Raw genomic sequence first — 20,357 nt, forward strand, 5'->3', positions numbered from 1 at the left:
AACCTTTAAATCCTTACGTACATGACAGTGTCTTTATTTTGTAATCACATTTGAATGATAGTTCAGTTGGGTATAAAACTCCCAGTTCAAAATAAGCTTCCCTCAGAATTTTGAACACATTTTTCCCTCCTGCAATCTAGTGTTATTAATTAGAAACTTGATGATGATTTGATAATCTGTTTCTTGTTCCTTTATAGGTAGCCCTCTGAGAGTTGGACTGTTGTGAGAATGAGGCTAGGTGTGAGTCTTTTATGATTCACTTTGTTTATTACCTTTCCAACATGAAGATTCATGTTGTGAGGCCTGGGAACTTTGTCTGGCTATTACTCCATTTTATTTCTGTCTTTTTGAAAATCATATTGGCTAGTTGCTAGACTTCGTACATTGATCACCTATATCTTTTAGCTTTTCTTTCCTTTTGCTTTTGCTCTGATGACTTTTCCTTGATTTTTCTTCTAGCTGTTCTATCGAATTTTCACATTTAAACAATCGAGTTTCAGTCTCCAAGAACTTTACTTTTTTGAAGATTACTTCATTTTCTTATTAGCCTGTTCTTATTTTAGGGATGCAGTATTTTTAGGTCTTTCTGAGGATACTCATTAGAATTTTAAAAATTATCTTGTGTTCCCTGAGTTTTCTGTTCTGTGTCCTTGCTAACCCCACACTAGTCTCTCTCCTTAATTCTGATGGAAAGAGAGTCCCCCTCCTCCACTGCTGACTTTTTCTTTGTTAATTTTGGCGGAGGGGTTATCTGATCTTATGATCTCATCTGCTTTCCATGTTCCCAGAAATTTATCTACATTTTTTAGACTTTCATTTTGACAGTGAAAAAAAACAATTTGTCATTTGACAAATTTGGGAGGAGGAGAATGGGCAGCTGAGTCAGCACCTGAGGCTTCCCCAGCCCCGCAGTTCTACGCAGTATCTCAGAACTGTCTTTGATATTTATTATTGTGAAACAAAATGGCAGCCAATAACAGTTGTTACCTAGATACAGATTCTGACATTTGAATGGATTTCCAACAAAACTGGCCCGTGCTTTTCACGTGTCATTACCCTGACGGGGCCTGGGGTGCGCTGAGAAGCCAGATGTCCTGGTCTCCAGGAGGCCTCCGTATTCTGCTTCACAGTGTCATTCCAGGGATGGCAGGGAGAGGAACCTCCCCTTCCACCCGCCGGCAGTGGCCCCGTGAGTGCTGGAAGGCTCCAGACGCTGGGTGGGCTCAGCCAGTGCCCCTCTCTGCTCTCCCAGCATCTTGCATTTCCCAGTCGGGACCTGATTTACAGAATGAGAGCACTGGCTAGGGACAGTGGTGGTCATCTGTGATCACAGGGCTCTCAGACTTCATTGGGGGATTTCACCTGGAAGACGCCCACTCCAGCCCATTAGAAAAGGGGTGAAGGGTCGTGATGGGGTCTCCCGGGGAGAGCCCAGACAAGGCACCGCAGGGACCCTGTGCGCCAGATGTTAGCGGGGCCACTTCTGGGGAGCGTGTAGGCTTCGCACCTTCCCGTGTTCATGGGACTTAAGTGGCAGAATTGTGTCATTTTATTCCCATGAAGGAAGTGAGGACCAGCCTGGCCCTTGTCCCCCCAGCCTGTCCCCACCAATCCACTCCTATTTCCCACACGATCAACTGTCCAACCTCCCCCCCGTCCCCCTGAGGGTCTCACGGTTCTTTTTATCATCCGTTCAGCACGTACTCAGCAAATCGACGAATGATGAAGCTCGTGAATGAGTTCTCCATCTCTGTCTGTAGATTACGGTTTTCCAGACCTGACTGAGAAGGCTGGTCCCATAGAGGATACGGGCCAGAGTCAAGAGGGGGCGAGCCTCCCGTCTCCCCTGCCCAAGATGAGCCTGGTGGAGCCACCCTGGCGTGTGGTCCCTGGAGAGGAGGAAGAGGCGGAGCAGCTGCTGCCTGTGACCAGATCCCAAGAAGAACCCCGAAGGCAGGTCCACGGCTTTCCTCCCACCGGCAGCAGCCAGACCCCAGGGGCCCCCGAACACCGGCACGAAGAGTCTGGGGACCAGGCCTCCTCGGGTGTGGAGGTGGGGAGCAGCATGGAGCCGAGCCTTTCCCCGCCCACAGTCGCCCCAAGTCCAGTGACCCTGGGCGGTCAGGATGTGGCCGACTGGGGGGCAGGGGGCACGGTGTTGCCAGCCACAGGGCACAGGCTAGAGTTGGAGGCCCCTCGGGAGCCCAGTGAGGAGGCCACTGCGGAAACAGCTGGCTTGGCCGGCCGGCCGGGGGAGGGACCGTCCCCGGCCTCGTTCCCTCAGACAGAAGCTCCCGGCGGGGCTGAGGCCTCCGACGAAGACCCCACGCACCCTGGAGCCTCAGCCTCTTTCTCCCTGGCTCCTGGAGACACGGAGCTGACACCTTCCTCTGCTGCCGTGGGACGAGAAACCCTCAGCCAGCTGCCCCAGGAAGGGCAGCCCGCCGCCGCTCCGTCTAGGACACCCTGGGACTCCACGCAGGTAAGGGAGGGTGCTCGCGGGCTGCCCGGCCATGCCCAGCTCGCGGCATGGGGAGAGGTCTGCCGGGCCCCGGGACAGCGGGTGGATCCCGGGCAGAACTTTGGGGGGCACAGCTCGTGGCCCAGCAGCGGGCATCCTCTTCACACTGAGGGGCACAGGCTCGGCACCCCCGCCCAGTAGCCATGGGTTCGGGTGCCCTCTGCTCGTCACAGCCGCCGAGGGTGGGTGCTGACAGCGCTCTGGCCAGCCCCACCTCCACGCCCCCCACCACTGTGCAGTTGCCCCTGCTTTCCTCCTCACCCGCCCGCCCCGACACCAAAAGGAAAGGAGGGTCCCAGGTGGTCAGCTGTGCGTCTGGCCCCCAGGCATGCTACTGTTTGCCCTTCAGAACGTTACACGAGTTTGCCTTCGAAAGCCTCCAGGCTGGCCCCTGCAGCCGGGCCCCTGTGACACGGCTTCCGCCTCCACTCCCTCCAGACATCGGGTTGGTGAACCTTGGCCGGGTCCTGGGCATGTCACCTTGCGGAGGCTGTCTGCTCTCACCCAGCTGTCACACCCATGCCTGGCCTCGCCTTCCTAGCTTCTCACTGGGTTCCGTCCACCCTCCCTCCAGATGCCCTTCTTATTTCTTTGCACAGGTGATCTGCAAAGACTGGAGCAACCTGGCCGGAAAGAACTACATCATCCTGAACATGGCGGAGGACGTGGACTGTGTGAGTGCTGGTGTGGCAGGCCGGGCCGGGGTGGGTGGCCTGACCCCCTGGGGGGAGCCAGCTCCCACCAACGTCTGAGAAAAGAGGGCTCTCGGGTTTTTAAATCCCCAGGGCTCTTTGTGCCTGCCCCCCTCCGTTTTTGATTCTGTGTGTGATGTCGTCTCTCGATGAGGATATTGAAATTGCTTTCTGAAGAGTTGTTTTCTCCCTGTACGGGACGCTTTCCCCATTTGTTAGTTTTGTTCTCAATTTTCCAGCATCCTCTCCTCAGATGTCTGGCGGCATTTGTCTGGTGCTGTTTAAGGAGGGCCAGCAAAAGCTGTTCGGAAGCTTTGAGCCTGGGGGTGGGCTTCACTGTAGCTTCTCGGGAGGGTGGTCTGGCCGGGCCATTTCATTTGAAAATTTCTGATGTGAGTGTCTTTAGGGCCTTCCTCTTGGGTGATTAGATTCTTGGAAAAAGGAACTTCTGTCCTTCGGGGAGGGTATGGGGCTGGCCGCCAGGGTTCTGGGAGCAGCTTGGGAGAGGGCTGTGTTTCTGTGTTAGGACGCATGTGCCTGATGGGTGAGTTCATTCACCGCACCCATTCGCAGTGTGAGCCCCTCCCACAGCTGGGTCTGGTGTCCTCAAGGTCAGAGACCCTCTATTTTACCATCATTAAAGAACAAGCTTCCCGTCTTCTGCAGGGAGAAGGGATGTTTGTCAGCTGTGAGGTGTCAGGGGGAACTAGGGGTCCATTGCTTCTTAAACACACTCTCAGTGTGGTCCTGTGCTGGTGCCGTTGCCATTCTCTCTCCCAGAGGGAGCCAGTGCCGCTTATCCAGAGCGTTTGGCAAGTTGGGCGAGAAGTCTGGGTGCTCCCCAGCTCTCCCCGCCTGGCTCAGCGTCTGGCTCTCTCGGGCTTGCTGAACTGGGAAACTCTGACTCACCCATCCGCCTCCGGTGATCACATGCTGTGGCTCTTGTCTCCTCTGCTGTTTTGTTGTGGTTTTGTCTTTGTGGTTTTAGACCTTAAAAGAAAAAAACCTTCATTCTTGCTTAGTGTGTTTGGTAGAAAAGTGAAAGTACATGCACACGTTTAATCCACAAGTGACCAACGAGGTGTTCTCTTTTTCCCAGCATCTTTATTAAGTGACAGGTTGTAACATCATTGGTGCGTTTTAATCCAGGGCAGTGCAGTTATTAGTCTTACTGATGCTCACCTCACTCTGTTAACTGGAAATAAAGCACGACGTAAGGGCTGCGAGTCGAGTTCATTCAGTGTCTGACTGAGGACGGTGGCCTGGGAGACAGCCTCTCGGGTGGACGAGCCAGGATACATATGAACTTCGGTGAAGGGGATGCATGCAGCGGAGACCTCAGGGAAAGGTCACTGCTGGCCTTGAGGACCAGATGTCTCAGTTAATGGTTTGAGTGCTTTTCTGTGTGTGGGACAATGCAGGAATCTGGGGTCAATGCCATTCTTCCTTAGTATACATTTTAACTCTCTGGGGGCCCATATATCCAGACACAGAATGCTTCGTCCTGCATTCCTCTCAGAGTGGAGGTCAGCGACTGCAATGGCTTAAGACTTGATCCTTGTGGAACTGAGTGGCAGGCAGCCTGCGTTGCCTACAGCCCCATCTTTGGCCAGTGAAAGCCTCAACTCAGAGTTGGCTTCTGAGTCCTTTTGACCAACCTTTAGTGTTTGCTAGTTTCCCTGCTTTCTGTGCACGAGGGTGTTCCAGGCTGTTCTTGAATGTTCCCTTCCCCGGACACGGAATCAACATTCTTCAGGGAGCTCTCATGGCTTTTACGGGGACTTGAGACTCTGGAGTTTGGGGTGCACATACTTGAACAATGAAGTCTAAAGTTAATGTCTCTGTTCTCTTCCCAAAGAACACATAGAAGCTTAAATGCGTTCATTCTGCTTTCCCTGTTTTTGTCTGGTTTGTTATTCTCATTTAATACTTGACATCCACCTAATTAGTCAATATTATTTTTTATGGTGGATTTTTTAATTATAAAAAAATCTAACAAAATTTATCATTCTAATCATTTTTAAGTGTACGGTTGTGTTAAGTACATTTACGTTATTGTGAAACAGATCTCCAGAACTTTTTCATCTTGCAAAAACTGAAATTCTGTCCCCATTAAACAACTCCATTTCACCCCTCTCTCAACCACCCTTCTACTTTCTGTCTCTATGAACCTGAGTGCTCTGGGCCCCTCATATTAGTGGGATCGCACAGTATTTGTCTTTTTGTGACATCTTGGGCACGTTCCAGCGGGTGGCGCCGTGGGGTCAGCGTGTATGCGTCCGTTCACCTTCCCTGGATACTGTCCAGCGACTTTCCACGGTGACTGTGCCGGTGACTCTGCGGCAGCGCCTGGGTGCTCTGGGGCTGCCGTGTCTGCCGGCCACCGGTGTTGTTTTTCATTTTAGCCGTTTTGCAAGGTGGGTAGCGTGGTGGCATCACTTGGTGGTTTTACGTTGCATTTCCCTGATGATCAGCAGAGTTGAACAACTTTTCATGTGTGTTTTAGCCTCTTGGTCAAGTGCCTCATCGGATCTTTTGCTCATTTATCGACGGGGTTATCTGACTTCTTATTTATCAACTGGGTTATAGGGCTTTTTATTTATCGACTGGGTTATCTGACTTTTTATTTATTGATGTCTGTAAATTATTCATGTCCTGGATATGAAACCTCTGTCTCGTATACATATTGTAAATGCTTTCTCCTACCCTGTGGGGTGCCTTTTCACCCTCTTAATAGTACCCTCTGATAAATGGAAGTTCTTAATTTTTTTAAACGTCATCATAAAATACGCCAACTTATCAGTTTTTTCGTTCGTGGTTAGTGGTTTCGTCGGGTCCAGTTTAGAAATGTTTGCCTACTCCAAGGCCATGCTTGTTTCTAAAAGCTTTAGATCTGAAATGCATCTGGAATTGACTTTGGTGTATGGTGTGACCTATGAGTCCAGGTATGTTTTTTCTTTTCTGCTGAGATATCCAGTCGTCCCAGCACCTATGACTGAATAAGTCCTTTCAATCCTCACAGTAAGCCCACGGATTTAGGACCGATGCCCACATTTTCAGATGGGGAAACTGAGGCTCAGAGAGGTACAGTGTGTCGCTAAAGGTCACAGAGCCGATAAATGGCAGAACCAAGATTTGAATCCATATTTGATTCCAAAGCCACGGACACTCGCTTTCCATCTACAGAATAAATGTATGAGATACCTAGTCATCAGACCCTCCCAGAACTGACTTTGTGGGTCTAGGGCTTAAGCCAGGCAAACGTCTGGACCCTGAAAATGGGGGGTGTGCGCAGGTGGTGGAGCACAGGGCTGCAGCCCACACACACACGGGGAGGCGCCGCCCCAAGGAGGGCTCAGGCACGGCTGCCCCTCCCCTGCACGCACACACGGACGGTAGCGGCCATTTCAGGAGCTGGGGCTTCCCGAGCCGCTCGCTCGGGCCATCTCCAGGTACCAGCCTTCTCCCAGGTGTGGAGCTGAGCAGGCTTCTCCTAGGCTGCTGAGTCTAACGCTCGTGAGGGCCTGCACTGGGCACTTGCCATGGCAACAAGGCCCTTCATCACGTTAGTAGCGTGACAGCCACGCTCCTTAGCTTGGGCCCCAGCAGAAAGGAGGGCCCACAAGGCTGGCCTGGAGAGACGCCTGTGTCTCATGGGCAGAGACACCTGGCTCGCGGCCCCGCGGCTGGGAGCGTTGGAGACAGGAGCCCACGTACAGGAGGGAGGGGCTGCTGGGGGCCAGGGGTCGGGGGACCCGGCCAGAGGAGGGCCTCTTCCCAGACGGGCCAGGAAGGGACAGTGACAGGCTGGGAGCCAGAGGCAAGGCCTCCTGCCCCATGCCGAGTTCCTGTTCAGTGCCAGCCTCTTGCTTTTGTTTTTAAGTTGTGTGGATTACCTGTGTACAAGCTGAAGGAAATCTCAGCAGCACAAGAGCGTCAGACGGGAAAGAAGTCTCCTTTCCCCTTCTCCTGCCCCTCCCTGCGGCCAGGGGTCTACCATTATGGCCATCTCTGCTAATTGTCCTGGGCACCGCTGCACCCTGCGAGGACGCAGGCGTCTTGTTTTTAGAATCTATTTTATACATATTAGTGTATATATGTCAACCCCAATCTCCCAGTTCATCCCCACCCCCAGCTTTCCCGCCTCGGTGTCCACACCTTCGTTCTCTACAGCAGACTCTTTCTTGACTCCCCAGCTTTGAGCCCTGTCTCTCCAGTGACAGGCGGAGGGGAGTTTGGGGAGGATGCCTCCCGCCTCGGTGGCCGTATTGACGCGCACTCTCTTGTCCTCCCCCCCGACATACTCGTCCGTCACATGACACGTCTGGACACTCAGGCCCCGCGTGAGTGCAAGAGGCCAAGGCAGGAGGGGGCACCTGGACGCCTGCAGGGACCAAGTGGACTCAGGTCTTGCTGTGCCCACTGTCCCCCGAGGCCAGGCTCACAGCCTCCTCCGCGGTCCCCAGAGGTCCCTGAGCAGCCCCTCTGGGCAGCCCGCTGGCCTTTCCCGGGTCAGAGGGGCCCAGGCATAGAGGCTGGGGTCGGGGGGCATCACCCCTCACAGAACGCGGGGCTTTCTCTCCGCCCTCGTAGGAGGTGTTCCGGCGGCACCGGGGGCTGCAGCTCCTGGCCCTGGTGGAGGGGGCGCTGCCCCGCCACGGCCGCAGCCGCCATGGGGACTGGCACATCTCCCTGAGCAAGCCCAGCGAGAAGGAGCGGCACCTGCTGATGACCTTGGTGGGCGAGCAAGGTGAGTGGGGGCTGCGGGGAGGGCAAGCTGAGTCCCAGCTGGACTCCCTGGTTCAGGGTTCAGTGACGCCCACAGGCCTGGGTTCTGGAGAGAAGGAGGATGAGTGCACCCTGGTCGGGAGGGAGGCGCAGGCCCATGTACTCTGTGTGGTGGGGGAGGGGCCAGCGGGTGGGCAGCAGGTATGGGTCCTGGTCTGTGTGGGCTCCAGGCTGGGGAGTGAGGCTCGGAGGCTCAGACGGGGTCCGAGGGTCAGGAGCCCGAGCCCCTCTGCGGCCAGGGTGTGCTGATGGTGCGTTTCCCTAGGGGTGGTGCCCACTCAAGACGTCCTCTCCATGCTGGGCGACATCCGCAGGAGCCTGGTGGAGGTAAGAGTGCGGCCGTGCTCCCTGCACCCCTAAAACTCTGGGGCGGGGCTGCCTTCCCTGAGGCGTGAGGGCCTGCGTGGCGGGGTGCGGCCTGAAGCAGCTCTGGACAGCTCCTGTCTCCGGTCTCCGAGGCCCAGCTCCCGAGGAGCACGGAGCTACCAGCTGCGGTGCGTGTGACATGCGACAGCAGGCGCAGCCCCAAGCCATGGAGGGAGGTGGTCAGGAGAGGATGCAGAGGGAGGGGCCCCCCGAGGGGATCTTGGAGGGTAAGCGGAGTTCTTTGGTGGACGGCGGAGAAGCGCCACGTCTGGCCAGGAAATCGTGCAGAAGCCTGGTGGGTGGGGAGAAAAAGAAAGTGTCACCGGGCACTCCCCACTGAGAGTCGCGCGCTGGGCCAGCTCGGGGGCCCCGGGGCGACCCAGGCAGGCCACCGCCCACCTGGCCGGCCCCAGGGACCTGGGCTGAGGAGACAGGCTGGCTGACCTCCACTCCAGATCCACCTTCCCCAGAGGAGGAAGTGCAGCTCCTCACCTCCCTTCTGGAGGACAGCCCGTGTCCTCCAGGCCCCGTCCACTCACTGGAATCCAGGGGCCTTATCAGTCCCCGTAGTTCTCAGGAGCTCTGCAGTATTTGTTGTTTGTTATTATCTGTCTGTCTGTCTGTCTGTTTCTGGCCGCGTTGGGTCTCCGTTGCTGCGCGCGGGCTTCTCTGTTGTGATGCGGCGGCTTCTCATTGTCGTGGCTTCTCTCGTTGCAGAGCACGGGCTCTAGGTGCGCGTGCTTCAGTAGTTGTGACACGCGGGCTCAGTGGTTGTGGCTTGCGGGCTCTAGAGTGCAGACTCAGTAATTGTGGCACATGGGCGTAGTTGCTCCGCGGCTTAGTTGCTCCATGGCATCTTCCCGGACCAGGACTCGAACCCATGTCCCCTGCATTGGCAGGCGGATTCTTAACCACTGCGCCACCAGGGAAGCCCCTTGCAGTGTTTTGAGTTTGTTTTTTATATATTTATTTATTTGGCTCTGTCGGGTCTTAGTTGCGGCATGAGGGATCTTTAGTTGTGGCATGTGAACTCTTAGTTGTGGCATGTGGGATCTAGTATCGTAACCAGTGATCGAACCCAGGCCCCCTGCATTGCGAGTGTGGAGTCTTAGCCCCTGGACCACCAGGGCAGTCCCTCGAGAGCCCTCCAGTGTTGGTTGACAGAGCTGAGACACCCGTGCCGGTGGGCCCCACCTCCTTATCTAGTCCACGCCAGGCTGGGGGTGGCCTCCGTGGTGGTTTGCGGCTTTTTGATAAGTGTGCTGAGTGCCAGACTGGGTTCTCTCACCCGGCCCTGAGCACCACCCTGGGGTTGTAAGCAGTAAATAAGGCCCCCTGTTGAGTACCGTAGGTGCCCCATTTAAGACGGGAGCTGACACCCAGAGCAGGGAGGTGACTTGCCCAAAATGGCACAGCTAGTGTGTGGCTGAGCCAGGCTTTGGACCAGGCCCGAGAGATTCAAGAGCCTGGGCCTTTCACCGTGATGCTGTATCTACACCACCTGGGTAGCCATGGGGGGCCGGTCCAGTTGTGAGACTTGGGGTTCATGAACACTGGGGGGCTGTGGAAAGTTGGGTTTAACCTTTTTTACGGACCCTTCTGCTTCTCCCCTCCCCTGGGTATTCTGGCTTTACCAGACGTTTCATTCAGACTGATTCGGCCGAAAAGCATGCTGGGTCTTTGGACGTATATTAGTGGGCAGATTTAGCACGTGCATTGGTGGTGAATCTAGCAGGAGAACTGAGCCTTGATAACTTAAAAAGTGAATAGAGAAAGTGCTGGAAATATACAGGTGGTTCACAGGAAGAAGAGCTAATACCTGGCTTTAGAAAGGGGGACTCCCAGGTCTCTGCGCCGGAGCCAGTGGACGGCACCCTCACACTGGCACCTGTCATCTGATGATGGCACCTCGCCGTTCCTGCTTTCCTCCACCCGAGATGCTGATTGTGGAGAGTGTCTGCCTGACCCGGTGGGGACAGAGCAGACACTCGGCCAGAGAAGGCCACCCACTCAAGACAACCCACAGTGTCGGGGGGTGCTGGGCAGCTAAATGACATTGGTGACCACTCCAGTGGGAAGAGGGAGGAAGCTGGGAGACTGGGGGTGGCCGAGGACGTGCACTCTCTCTGGCCCACAATGGCCATAATGATACCGGGACACCCCTGCCCCCCAAGGTAGAAGCTGTGTTTGCGATTCTTTGCGGTGTGTGGTGGAGAATGTGAGGAGAGAGCTTCACAGCTGCTCGTGTCCTTTTTCAAGCTGGTGGGGACAGTGTGGATTGTGACTGCCGGCATGGGGCCAACCTCAGTGGGGGGTTAGGGCCACCACCAGGTGGGTTTAGGGCCAAACGTCGCCTGTAGCAGGGTCAGAGCCACTTCGGGCTTGTGAGGAGTCTGGGGATGGAGGCGCCCTCAGGCAGCGTGGGCTGGGGATCGGGCAGGGTCCTCGCCGAGCACAGGTCCAGCCAGGCCTCTGAGGGAGCTTGTTCCAAGCCTGTTCCCCGTCCCTGAGCTCCGACCCCAAGGGCCCTGTGGGGAGCCCTGGCACCCTAGGATCTCGGCTAAGGAACCGGGCCCCTCCCGCCCCCAGATTGGCATCCAGAACTACTCCACCACCAGCAGCTGCCAGGCCCGGGCCAGCCAGGTACGCGGCGACTACGGGACGCTCTTTGTGGTGCTGGTGGCCATCGGCGCCATTTGCGTCATCATCATCGTGCTCGGCCTGCTCTATAACTGCTGGCAGCGCCGGCTGCCCAAGCTGAAACACGTGGTGAGCGAGCGTGGAGCCCAGTGGGGCAGGGGGCTGGGCCGCGGGGGTGCCGGTGAGGGGGGTGCCCAGCAAGCTCAGACATCTGAGGCTCAGTGTCCCCATCTGCCGTGGGGTGACTGCGGGTGGGGCGCTAGTGCAGGGCCTGGCCCCCGGTCGCCCTCTGCAGGGCGCCAGCCTCGCATTAGGTGCCGGAGGTGCAGGGAGTGGGACGTTGGCTGCACCCGCAGGGCCGCTGCTGGGGGGGCGGGCGGCCTCGCAGGCCTGGGCTCCTGTGGATGCCTCACCAGACAGGCCCTGGCTTGGGGTCTTGGGGTCAAGAGGAGGGAGGCTCCAGCAGCCTGGCAGCTCCCCCCAAAGGAGGGGCCAGGGCACAAAGCTCCTGTTTCCCATGAGTCCCTTTAGAAGGGGTGGGTGGTGGTGGGAGGGATCAGATGGTGTCAGGGAGGCCGTGGGTCTGTTCCGTGCGCAGGGTCAGTAGTCATTTTAAGAAAGGACCCAGAGCCGAAGGGGCCTGCGTCCATCAGGGTCCGCTGGGGTTCCCTGCGTGCGGTTTCGCCGCCGGCCTGAGGACCGGTGAAGGGATGAAGCGGGGGCGGCGGGGGCCCGGCGTGCTCTCCCAGCGGCCCCTCCCGCCGCAGTCGCACGGCGAGGAGCTGCGCTTCGTGGAGAACGGCTGCCACGACAACCCCACGCTGGACGTGGCCAGCGACAGCCAGTCGGAGATGCAGGAGAAGCAGCCCAGCCTGAACGGCGGCGGCGCCGTCAACGGCCCGGGGGGCTGGAGCGCGCTCATGGGGGGCAAGCGCGACCCCGAGGACTCGGACGTATTCGAGGAGGACACGCACCTGTGAGGGGCTGTGCCCCGCCCGGCCCTCGGCGCGGGGTCCCTGCTTTCCCCCGACTCACGACGCACCTCGGCCCCATCCCCGTCCCCACCCGACGCCCCGAGGGGCTGCCCCGGGACCCCATTAAAGCCGCCCGGAGAGCACGCCGGGCCCCGCGCCTCCGCCTGCGCGACTGGTTTTTGCGCTTGGGGGCGGAGTGGGGGGAAAACGTGTGTGATAAGCGGGGGCGATGAACTAAGGGGAGGGGCGGGGCGGGCGCATCCCGGGTCGGTCCTCCGGGCGCCAGGCGCCGCTGCGGAGCTGGCGGGGCGGGGCGGAGCGGGCGGGGCGCGGCGCGGGGCGGCGCGGCGTGTTTATATCCGGCGGGGCTTCGCTGCTGCCCTGGGGTCGCCGGGCCGGGGTCGGGGACGTCCGCGCCATGGACACCTGCGACCTGTTCTCCAGCTGCAGGAAGGGGGACGTGGGCCGAGTGCGGTGAGGAGCCGTGGCCCCGAGGAGGGTGTGAGTGGGCCGCCCGCGGAGCGCCTGGCCGGGGTGGGGGACGGGGGCGGCCCGGGCGCCGAAGCAGGACCGCCCCGGTCCAGGCAGCTCTCTGAGCGGGGCCGCGGGGGTCGGGTGCTGGCGTGACTTTCCGGGAGTCCCGGAGGGGAGGACAGCCATGCGGACGCCCGGAGGAGGCGGAGAGGGGCAAAGAGAAGAGAAGGGCCCGGAGGTCAGACCCTGGGGGCAGGCCTGGGACGCCCTACGTGGCTCCTCTGATGAGCTGCGGAGCCCGCGCTGGGAACGCCTGTGGCCCGGAACCAGTCTCTGGTTCTCAGAAGTTCAGGAACTCCTAATTGCGGTTGACGCAGCCCGGGTGCTGCAATCGCCGTCTCCGCGGGCCGCACGGGGAGGGGAGGGGCTGCTGATGCGCTGCTCACCTGTTTTCCTTCTCCCATCCCTGGTCCCGACCTCCCCTAGCGCCCTCCCCGGGCCAGTCGGGGACTTCCTGAGCCCCGCAGCTTCTCCGGGCTCCTCCCCAGGGTCGGGTGACACCTGGGAGTTAGTTGGTAGCCCCCAAAGTGTGGTGCAGTCTGAGATCCAACCTGGGCGTCTCCTCGAAGTGGGTTCCTGTCCATCACTATTCTTGGTGGTCTCCCCTCACCCGTCTCCTTTGCTGCCTTGTTTCCTGACTTCCGCCTTCTATATAATCTGTCCATTTTTCGTTTCCACGCTGCCAGGACGCCTGCAAGTCTCCTGGTCGTCCTGTCCACCTCCAGTCCCTCTGCCCTGGGAAGGCTAACCTGCTACCCCATGCAGCCCGAGGGTTCGGGTGGAGGCAGGGCCCCACCCCCTTCTCTCTCTCTCTCCCTCCCTCCCTCCCTCTCTCCCTCCCTCAAGCCTTCAGCCCAGATGCTCAGCCTCTTCAGCTCTGGGGCCTCTGACGCCCAGGGGCTCCCACATCCACACTCTTTCGTGGTTCCTTTGCCTTAAATGCCTGTCCTGCTCTGGTCTCTGCCCTCACCTGGGGAGGCTTTTCCTCCTTCCCCTTCCGCAGGTCTCCTTTCCAGACCCCAAACCCATCCTGACCCAGGCTCTGACCTCCCCCGCCCAGGTACCTGCTGGAGCAGCGAGACGTGGAGGTGAATGTGCGGGACAAGTGGGACAGCACCCCCTTGTGAGTGCCGGCGGGGGGCAGGGGGGTGGGTAGGGTGGGCGGGGCCTGCAGGCCTGACAGCGCCCCTGCCTCGCCCATCTCCCTCTCAGGTACTATGCCTGCCTCTGTGGACACGAAGAGCTGGTGCTCTACCTGCTAGCCAATGGTGAGTGCGCAGGGCAGGGCTGGGTGGGGCGGTGGACGCGGGCTGTGCCCAGGGGCCCTGGCATCCCCTCTCAGTCCCGCACCCCGTCAGCAAGTGCCCTTAGCTCTGCCCTCAGAGCCAGTTCTCCTCTCAGCTCCGCAGCCCCGGGTCAGCGTCTCCCTGCGGCTGCCCCTCCCTGTCCTCTACCGTGTGTTGTTGTCCTTGCCACAGTGGGCATGCCCCACGGCCAGTGTGACCCGCTTCCTGGCCTGAGTGGCTTCCCCACTGTGTTTCCCATGAGCTAGAGAACCTGGCCTGCCCTGAGCTGCTCTGTGACGGGCGTTGCTCCCCCTCCTGCCCCAGCCAGCCCTCTGCTGCCTCCCCACGTGCCCCTCAGGGCCTTTGCACTTGTTGTTCCCTTTGCTCAGCAGGCCTTTCACAGGTCTTGGCATGGCTCTCACTCATTTCAGGTCTCTGCACCTTGTCTCTGCCACAGTGACGTTCCACAGCCTCTCCTGTGACAGCTGCCACCACTGTCACCCTTCGTCTTGCTTAGCTTTTTTTTCAGAGCACCTGACGTCATTTGCTAACCTGTGTATGTCTCTCTGCCCCAGGAACCTCAGTTAGGTGAGGACGGGGACTCTTCTGCCTAGGGTGTGTCGCCAGACCGCCAGTGCACAGATTAGGGCCGGCCTCCAAGCCGTCTGTTTTGTGTGGCGTGTGGTGTGTGCCTGGGCCCCGGTGGGGAGGATGCTGGGGCACGAGCAGGCCCAGGGCGACTCGGGCCCTGTAGGTGGGAGGGGGAGGGGGAGACGCGCCTCTCCCCCAGGCCCCTCCCCAGCTGTGGCGGGCAGCCCCATGGCCCTGCAGACTGGGCAGCCCTGCCGTCCCCAGGAGCCCGCTGCGAGGCCAACACCTTCGATGGGGAGCGCTGTCTCTACGGGGCCCAGAGTGAGGCCATCCGCCGGGCCCTGCGTGACTACAAGCAGGTGACGGCCTCCTACCGGCGGCGGGACTACTACTACAGCTGCCTGCTGCGGTGAGACTGAGCGTGAGACAGCCCTGCACAGGGGCTCCGCGGTGGGCGCGGCCGGTGTGGGGCTGAGGGGGGGCAGTGGGGAGACTTGGGGGGCGGCACTGCTCAGCACCCCCTCCTCTGCCCCCAGCCTCCTGGAGCAGGGCATCCACAGCGACGTGGCCTTCTTAGTGCACGGCAAGTCCTTCCGGGCACATCGCTGCATCCTGGGTGCTCGCAGCACCTACTTTGCACACATGCTCGACACCAAATGGAAGGGCAAGAGTGTCGTGGTCCTCAGGCACCCTCTGGTGCGTCCCTCCCGGGGATAGGGAGGGCAGAGGGTGAGCAGGGAATTTGTGTTGAGCGGCTGTCGCTGACCTTGTCTCCCTGCGGTCTCTGCCTACAGATCAACCCCGTGGCCTTTGGGGCTCTTCTGCAGTACCTGTACACAGGTGAGCCCTGGGTCTGGGCAGGGAGGGGCTGCAGCACACCCAGATGTGGCTTTGGCGCCACTTTTTCTCTCCTGGGGCTCATCCCCTGGGGTGCAGGGTGGTTCCAGCTGCCTCCTGGGCTGGCTTTTCCGACCCACAGAGGAGCCCTTCTCGTCTGTCCCGGGTCCTGTAGAACTCGGGTGGTGGGCCGAGGCACGGCCGCGGGGCAGCCGAGGGCCCCCTCGGGCTCTGAGCCTCCCCCCAGCCCTGCACCCATACCCAGGCTGCCTGGACGTCGGTGTGGAGCATGTCGGCGACTGTGAGCGTCTGGCCAAGCAGTGCCAGCTGTGGGACCTGCTCAGTGACCTGGAGGCCAAGTGTGAGTGTGTGTGTCCAGGCCTTGGGGCCCGGGGCCTCAGGCAGCAGCTGGCGGGCCGCCCGGCTCCCTGAAGCTGCGTTCTCCCCTCCACAGTGGCTTCCAAGCCAGGCCCGTGTGTGAAAGTGCTGACCATTGAGCCCCCCCAGGCAGACCCCCGGTTGCGGGAGGACCTGGCCCTGCTGGCTGACTGTGCCCTGCCCCCCGAGCTCCGGGTAAGCGCACCTGCCTGGGCTGGGCTTGTGGGTAGGGGGCGTGCCTGGGGATGGGGATGGGGATGCCGTTTAAACCTAGAGCCCAGTTGCTTCCCTTTTCTGAGCTGGCCTGCTTGCTTTAGTTGTCTTGTATCTAAGTCAACACACGGGGCAGCAGTCGTCCTCCAGGATGAGCCAGGATGAGCTAGAACGGGCTCTTGGCCGGGGCCGGCTGCTCTCCCATCTCCTGCCTGCTCTGATGGCACCTGCTCGGCTGTCCCCCACCAGGGTGATCTTGGCGAGCTGCCCTTCCCTTGCGACGGCTTCAGCAGCTGTCCTGATGTCTGCTTCCGAGTGGACGGTTACAGCTTCCTCTGTCACAAGGTACTAAGTTTTTTCTCTCCGGACCCCCACCCCTACCTTAAGCCCTGGGCCAGCTCCTCCAGGCACAAGTCTTGGCCCACCCTGAGCCCAGCCTCCCACAGGCCTTCTTCTGTGGCCGCAGCGATTACTTCCGGGCCCTGCTGGATGACCACTTCCGAGAGAACGAGGAGCTGGAGGCGTCAGGCGGCCTCCTGGCCATCACCCTGCATGACATCTCGCCTGCCGTCTTCACCCACGTGCTGTACTACATCTACAGTGACCACACCGAGGTGTGCGTGCTGGGCAGGGGTTGGGGGAGCTACACAGGCCATGTCACCGCAGGGCTTAGAGGAAGCGCCCAGGTCCGGACTGGCTCTGAGAGGCCTGTTCTCCATGAGGCTGGAGTGTGGGTCCTGTGTGAACTTCTCTATCAGGTGGAGGGGTCCTGGTTCCAGGGCAGGAATGAGTGACAAGACTCATGGTATGAGCACCTGGCACTTGGAGACACAGTGTAGCCATCTGAGGTCCCCAAGTTTTACAGCCAGGGGGTGGGCGGGGACAGTCACCCTGAATTCCTGCAACAGTGGGGATGCGTTGGGGTCACCACAGGGCCCTTTGGCTGCCCCGAGGCAGCTGCCCCAAGTGAGGAGGCGGCAGGTGTGCGCTGCTTGCGTGCACGCTGGTCACTGTAGTAATATGGTGACTGAGGAAGGGGGTTTGTTTCTTGTTTCTCTGTGGTGAGTGCCCAGGGCAGGGTTAGCACACTTCCTCCCAGGAGGGGTCAGTGGGCTGTAGGGTCCCTGTCACAGCTGCTCCCGGAGAACGGGGTGACGGCCAAGCAGGTGCCCCCACCTGGACTGGGTGAAAGTTGCACCCAGCTTCCCTCGTCCTCTGGAGGCCGTGCCTGCCACGGCAGGTGGGGAATACGGGCTCTGGCTGCAGGGCTCGGGACAGAGCTGGCCTGCAACGTGAGCCCCTGGCTCGGCCCGTGGACCCCATTCTTAAGTCTCGGGTGCCCTTCCTCACCTCCGTTCTTTTCGCAGCTGCCTCCCGAGTTGGCCTACGACGTGCTGAGTGTGGCCGACATGTACCTGTTGCCAGGCCTGAAGCAGCTGTGTGGCCGTGGCCTGGCCCAGCTGCTGGACGAGGACAGCGTGGTGGGCGTGTGGCGCGTGGCCAAACTGTTTGGCCTGGCGCGCCTGGAGGACCAGTGCACGAAGTACATGGCCAAGGTCATCGAGAAGGTGAGCGTGGGCCCGGGGTGGCTGAGGGTGGGTGGCGGGCGTGCCCTGAGCCGGCCTGTCCGCAGCTGCTGGAGCGGGAGGACTTCGTGGAGGCGGTGAAGGAGGAGGCCGCGGCCGTGACGGCCCGGCAGGAGACGGACTCCATCCCGCTGGTGGACGACATCCGCTTCCACCTGGGCAGCGCCGCGCAGACGTGCAGCGCCATGGAGCAGGCAGAGCGGCAGCTGCGGGCGCTGGAGGACCTGCTGGCGTCCATCGGCCTGGACTGCTGAGGGCTGCGCCACGTGGTCTGTGAGCTTGGGGCGTCACCGCGCCGGCAGGCGCTCGGCGGGGCTCCCCTCCTCTTTGTGCCTGGGGACCCCGGGGAGGGGTACCTTGGGATGAGGCCTCTCCCGCAGCACAAACCAGCCCCAAGGCCCTGGGGCTGGGCACCACTCAGGGAAACCTGGCAGGCCGTTTCTTAGGGCCTCCGTCCCCTGTCCCACCTGCTCCTGGCCCCTCCTGGCATGTTTTCCTGGGCGGAGGTGGACAATAAAGCTTGAATTCACTGTGGGAGCCTGTGTACCAGGGACAGGGTCGGGGGAGCTTGGGTCAGGGCCCCGCATCTGTGGGTCTGAGTAGGCAGCCCCTCTGATGACCAGACTCCCCTTGGGGACAGGGTTTCCCCTTGGCCCTGGGAGGTTTCGCGGGGCCAGAGGTGTTTGCCCTAAGGTGAGCTAAGGCGGGGCTTCTGAGCTCGCTTACTGAGCAGCTGCTGCTCACACGGCTCCCCGTGGGGCCTCAGCCCAGCCTGCATCTTGGGGCGCAGGGCCCCAGCTAAGCGGACCCAGCCTGGCTGCCTCCACCTGCCTCAGCCACTGGCTGTGGTGCATATCGGTCCAGGGGGTGCTGAGGATGGAAGCCAGTTTTTCCCTCAGCCCAGCCTGCTTTGAAGTGAACACTGTTGAATCAAGAATTTCCAAACATTTTACTGGGAAATATATGCATTCTATTCCATCACAAGATCCCATGGGGAAAAACAGATCAACTGTTAACAGAGAAAGCAAAAACAACAGAAGAGAAAAACGGCTTGTGCATAAAGTGGAGTGTAAGGGCGGGGCAGGGGCCACAAGCCGACCGACCGTGCTCTGCCGAGTCCTGGGGGACTGGAGCAAAAGACAAGACAACCAGGAATCCTGTTTTGAAATGTCAGTATTTAGTTTATCATTAATTTTGATTTAAAAGTAAAGTATTACATTAAAATATTGCTTGCTTATTTTTAATGACTCCGATTTTTGGTGCACCCTTGTGTGCCTGAGGGGAGTGCCTCACTTGCCTCGCCCTAGTCCTGGCCCTTACCCAAAGATAGATATACCTTTTTTTAACCCATCCTATAATAATCTTCCTACCTGCAAAAAAAAAAAAAAAGGCGCATATGTTCACTCCTCTACCTGCAAAACTCCTACATAGCTTTCAGTGTCCGCCTCAATGTGGCCGAGTGAGGAGGGGTGAGGATGCCGTCACAAAGTGAGGAGTGCTCTTGCCAGGGCGCGGGGCAGCCTTAATTCCTGGAGCACTCTACTAGCATAAAATTCTCACTTTGGTAAAAGTCTGAAGCACAGCCTCAGGCAGGGACTTCTGAAGGGAGGGGCCCTGGAGCCAGGAAGCTGCCCTCAGGCACTCCAGCCCCTCACCCCCCCTGCCAGTGGCTTAGTGCTCGGAGTCCCATCCTCCCATCCGCACCCTGCACCTGGGTGGTCACCACCGGCGCCTCGGGGAGGCAGCGGCTGTCTTGCACGCGGGGCCAGGGACCTGGGCTAGAGCGCGTCAGAGCCCCCGCATCCTTATCCGTCTAAGTGGGGGCAGTACTACCAGCCACCGAACCTGGAGTGAGAGACGGGGTCCTGAGGAGGCACCAGCGGCCCACTGAACCTCGACATGAACTCACCTTTCCCGGAAGACGGAACACGAGCACTTCTGGGCACACGGTGTAGCCCCTTCTTACCCGTGGAGTCATGGAGATGGACGCTCGTGTACTCCCTCGGCCCTCGAGGTAGTTGTCACCCAGCCTCCACGGTAGCAGCCTCCTGCCAGCTCGGCCCCACTTGGGGCCCTGCCTCACCTCCAGCTCACTCTCACCTGCCCTGTTGGCATCTTCCAGGTGGATACTGAGCCCAGGTCTCCCCTCCTGGAAAGCCTGGGGTGCATGCCTGGTTCCTGGGCACAGCCTGCTGTCTCTCTGAGCTCTGTGCCCTTGCTTTGCTGTGGGCACCTGGCTCATTTCCCAGCTTCCCTGCCTTGAGCCGTGGCCACGCCACCAGGTCCTAGATGTGAGCAGAAACGGCAGATGAGGTCTCTGGTTTTGTCCTTGCAAAGCTCACCCTGCCCCTCTCCTTTCCTCTCTCCCAGTGGGCTGGGATGAGGATGCTGTGGCAGGAGCAGCCACCTTGGTCCACGGGCTGGAAGGCACACACTCAGGGCAGTGAATGCTCCCACCCAGCCTCCACCTGGCCACGGCTGTGTCCTCTACCCCCGGCTCCAGACACCCTCCGGTCAGGGCGGGTGGCTGGTCCCGGCACTGCACCCCCACCGCAGGCTCCCCCCACACGCCATCCCAGGCGGGGTGCTGCTGCTGCTGCTGCTGGAGATCTCGGTCCCTGAATCCCAGTCCTGGGACCAACCTGTGCTCCCTTCCCATCTACCCCGAGCCCCTCGGACACGCCCCTCTCATGCTCACCTCATGCTCTCCCCCGCTGGGCCAGCCTGGCGCTCCATCGTCCCTCTTCCTGCCCCACCAAGATGAGGCAAGCTGTGTCACCCCGTCCTGGATCTGGGGGCGGCCCCAAGACCCTGGGGCACCTGCCACGTGATGGCCCTCAGCAGGAGTCTGTGCTCCATGGGTGCTCCCAGGAGGCAGGAACAGCCCAGAGAGGACACTGCCCACAGTCAACCCCTTGAGGCTTGGGCTGTAGAAGGAGTGCAGGCCTCGG

At 59.7% G+C, this 20,357-nt stretch overlaps 2 protein-coding genes across 2 annotated transcripts in view; both read left to right on the forward strand.

The window, feature by feature from the left end:
- PODXL2 (podocalyxin like 2) overlaps positions 1-11,987 on the forward strand; it is a 31,671-nt gene extending 19,684 nt beyond the window's left edge. The window contains exons 3-8 of the mRNA XM_065885064.1: positions 1,761-2,482; positions 3,121-3,195; positions 7,807-7,963; positions 8,267-8,328; positions 10,957-11,136; positions 11,775-11,987. Of these exons, the coding sequence (XP_065741136.1) occupies positions 1,761-2,482; positions 3,121-3,195; positions 7,807-7,963; positions 8,267-8,328; positions 10,957-11,136; positions 11,775-11,987 (1,409 nt within the window). The remainder of the gene's footprint in view (positions 1-1,760; positions 2,483-3,120; positions 3,196-7,806; positions 7,964-8,266; positions 8,329-10,956; positions 11,137-11,774) is intronic.
- A 412-nt stretch (positions 11,988-12,399) lies between these two features.
- On the forward strand, positions 12,400-17,660 carry ABTB1 (ankyrin repeat and BTB domain containing 1). The gene is made up of 12 exons (XM_065886023.1): positions 12,400-12,455; positions 13,576-13,638; positions 13,728-13,783; positions 14,657-14,801; positions 14,929-15,088; positions 15,187-15,232; positions 15,495-15,600; positions 15,664-15,802; positions 16,070-16,165; positions 16,267-16,434; positions 17,188-17,388; positions 17,454-17,660. Exons 1-12 carry the CDS (start codon positions 12,400-12,402, stop codon positions 17,658-17,660), a joined length of 1,443 nt encoding a protein of 480 aa, XP_065742095.1.
- The last annotated feature ends 2,697 nt before the right edge of the window (positions 17,661-20,357 follow it).

The sequence above is a fragment of the Phocoena phocoena genome, chromosome 10 (assembly GCF_963924675.1).
Source record: "Phocoena phocoena chromosome 10, mPhoPho1.1, whole genome shotgun sequence".
Classification (NCBI taxonomy): Eukaryota; Metazoa; Chordata; class Mammalia; order Artiodactyla; family Phocoenidae; genus Phocoena; species Phocoena phocoena.

What these genes read in the sequence shown, in the direction of transcription:
- ABTB1 (XM_065886023.1), top strand. Translation starts at nt 12,400, where the DNA reads ATGGACACCTGCGACCTGTTCTCCAGCTGCAGGAAGGGGGACGTGGGC. An exon ending in AAGTGGGACAGCACCCCCTT is followed by an intron (nt 13,639 to 13,727) that starts GTGAGTGCCGGC and finishes TCTCCCTCTCAG; the next exon opens with GTACTATGCCTGCCTCTGTG. An exon ending in CCCTGCCCCCCGAGCTCCGG is followed by an intron (nt 15,803 to 16,069) that starts GTAAGCGCACCT and finishes GTCCCCCACCAG; the next exon opens with GGTGATCTTGGCGAGCTGCC.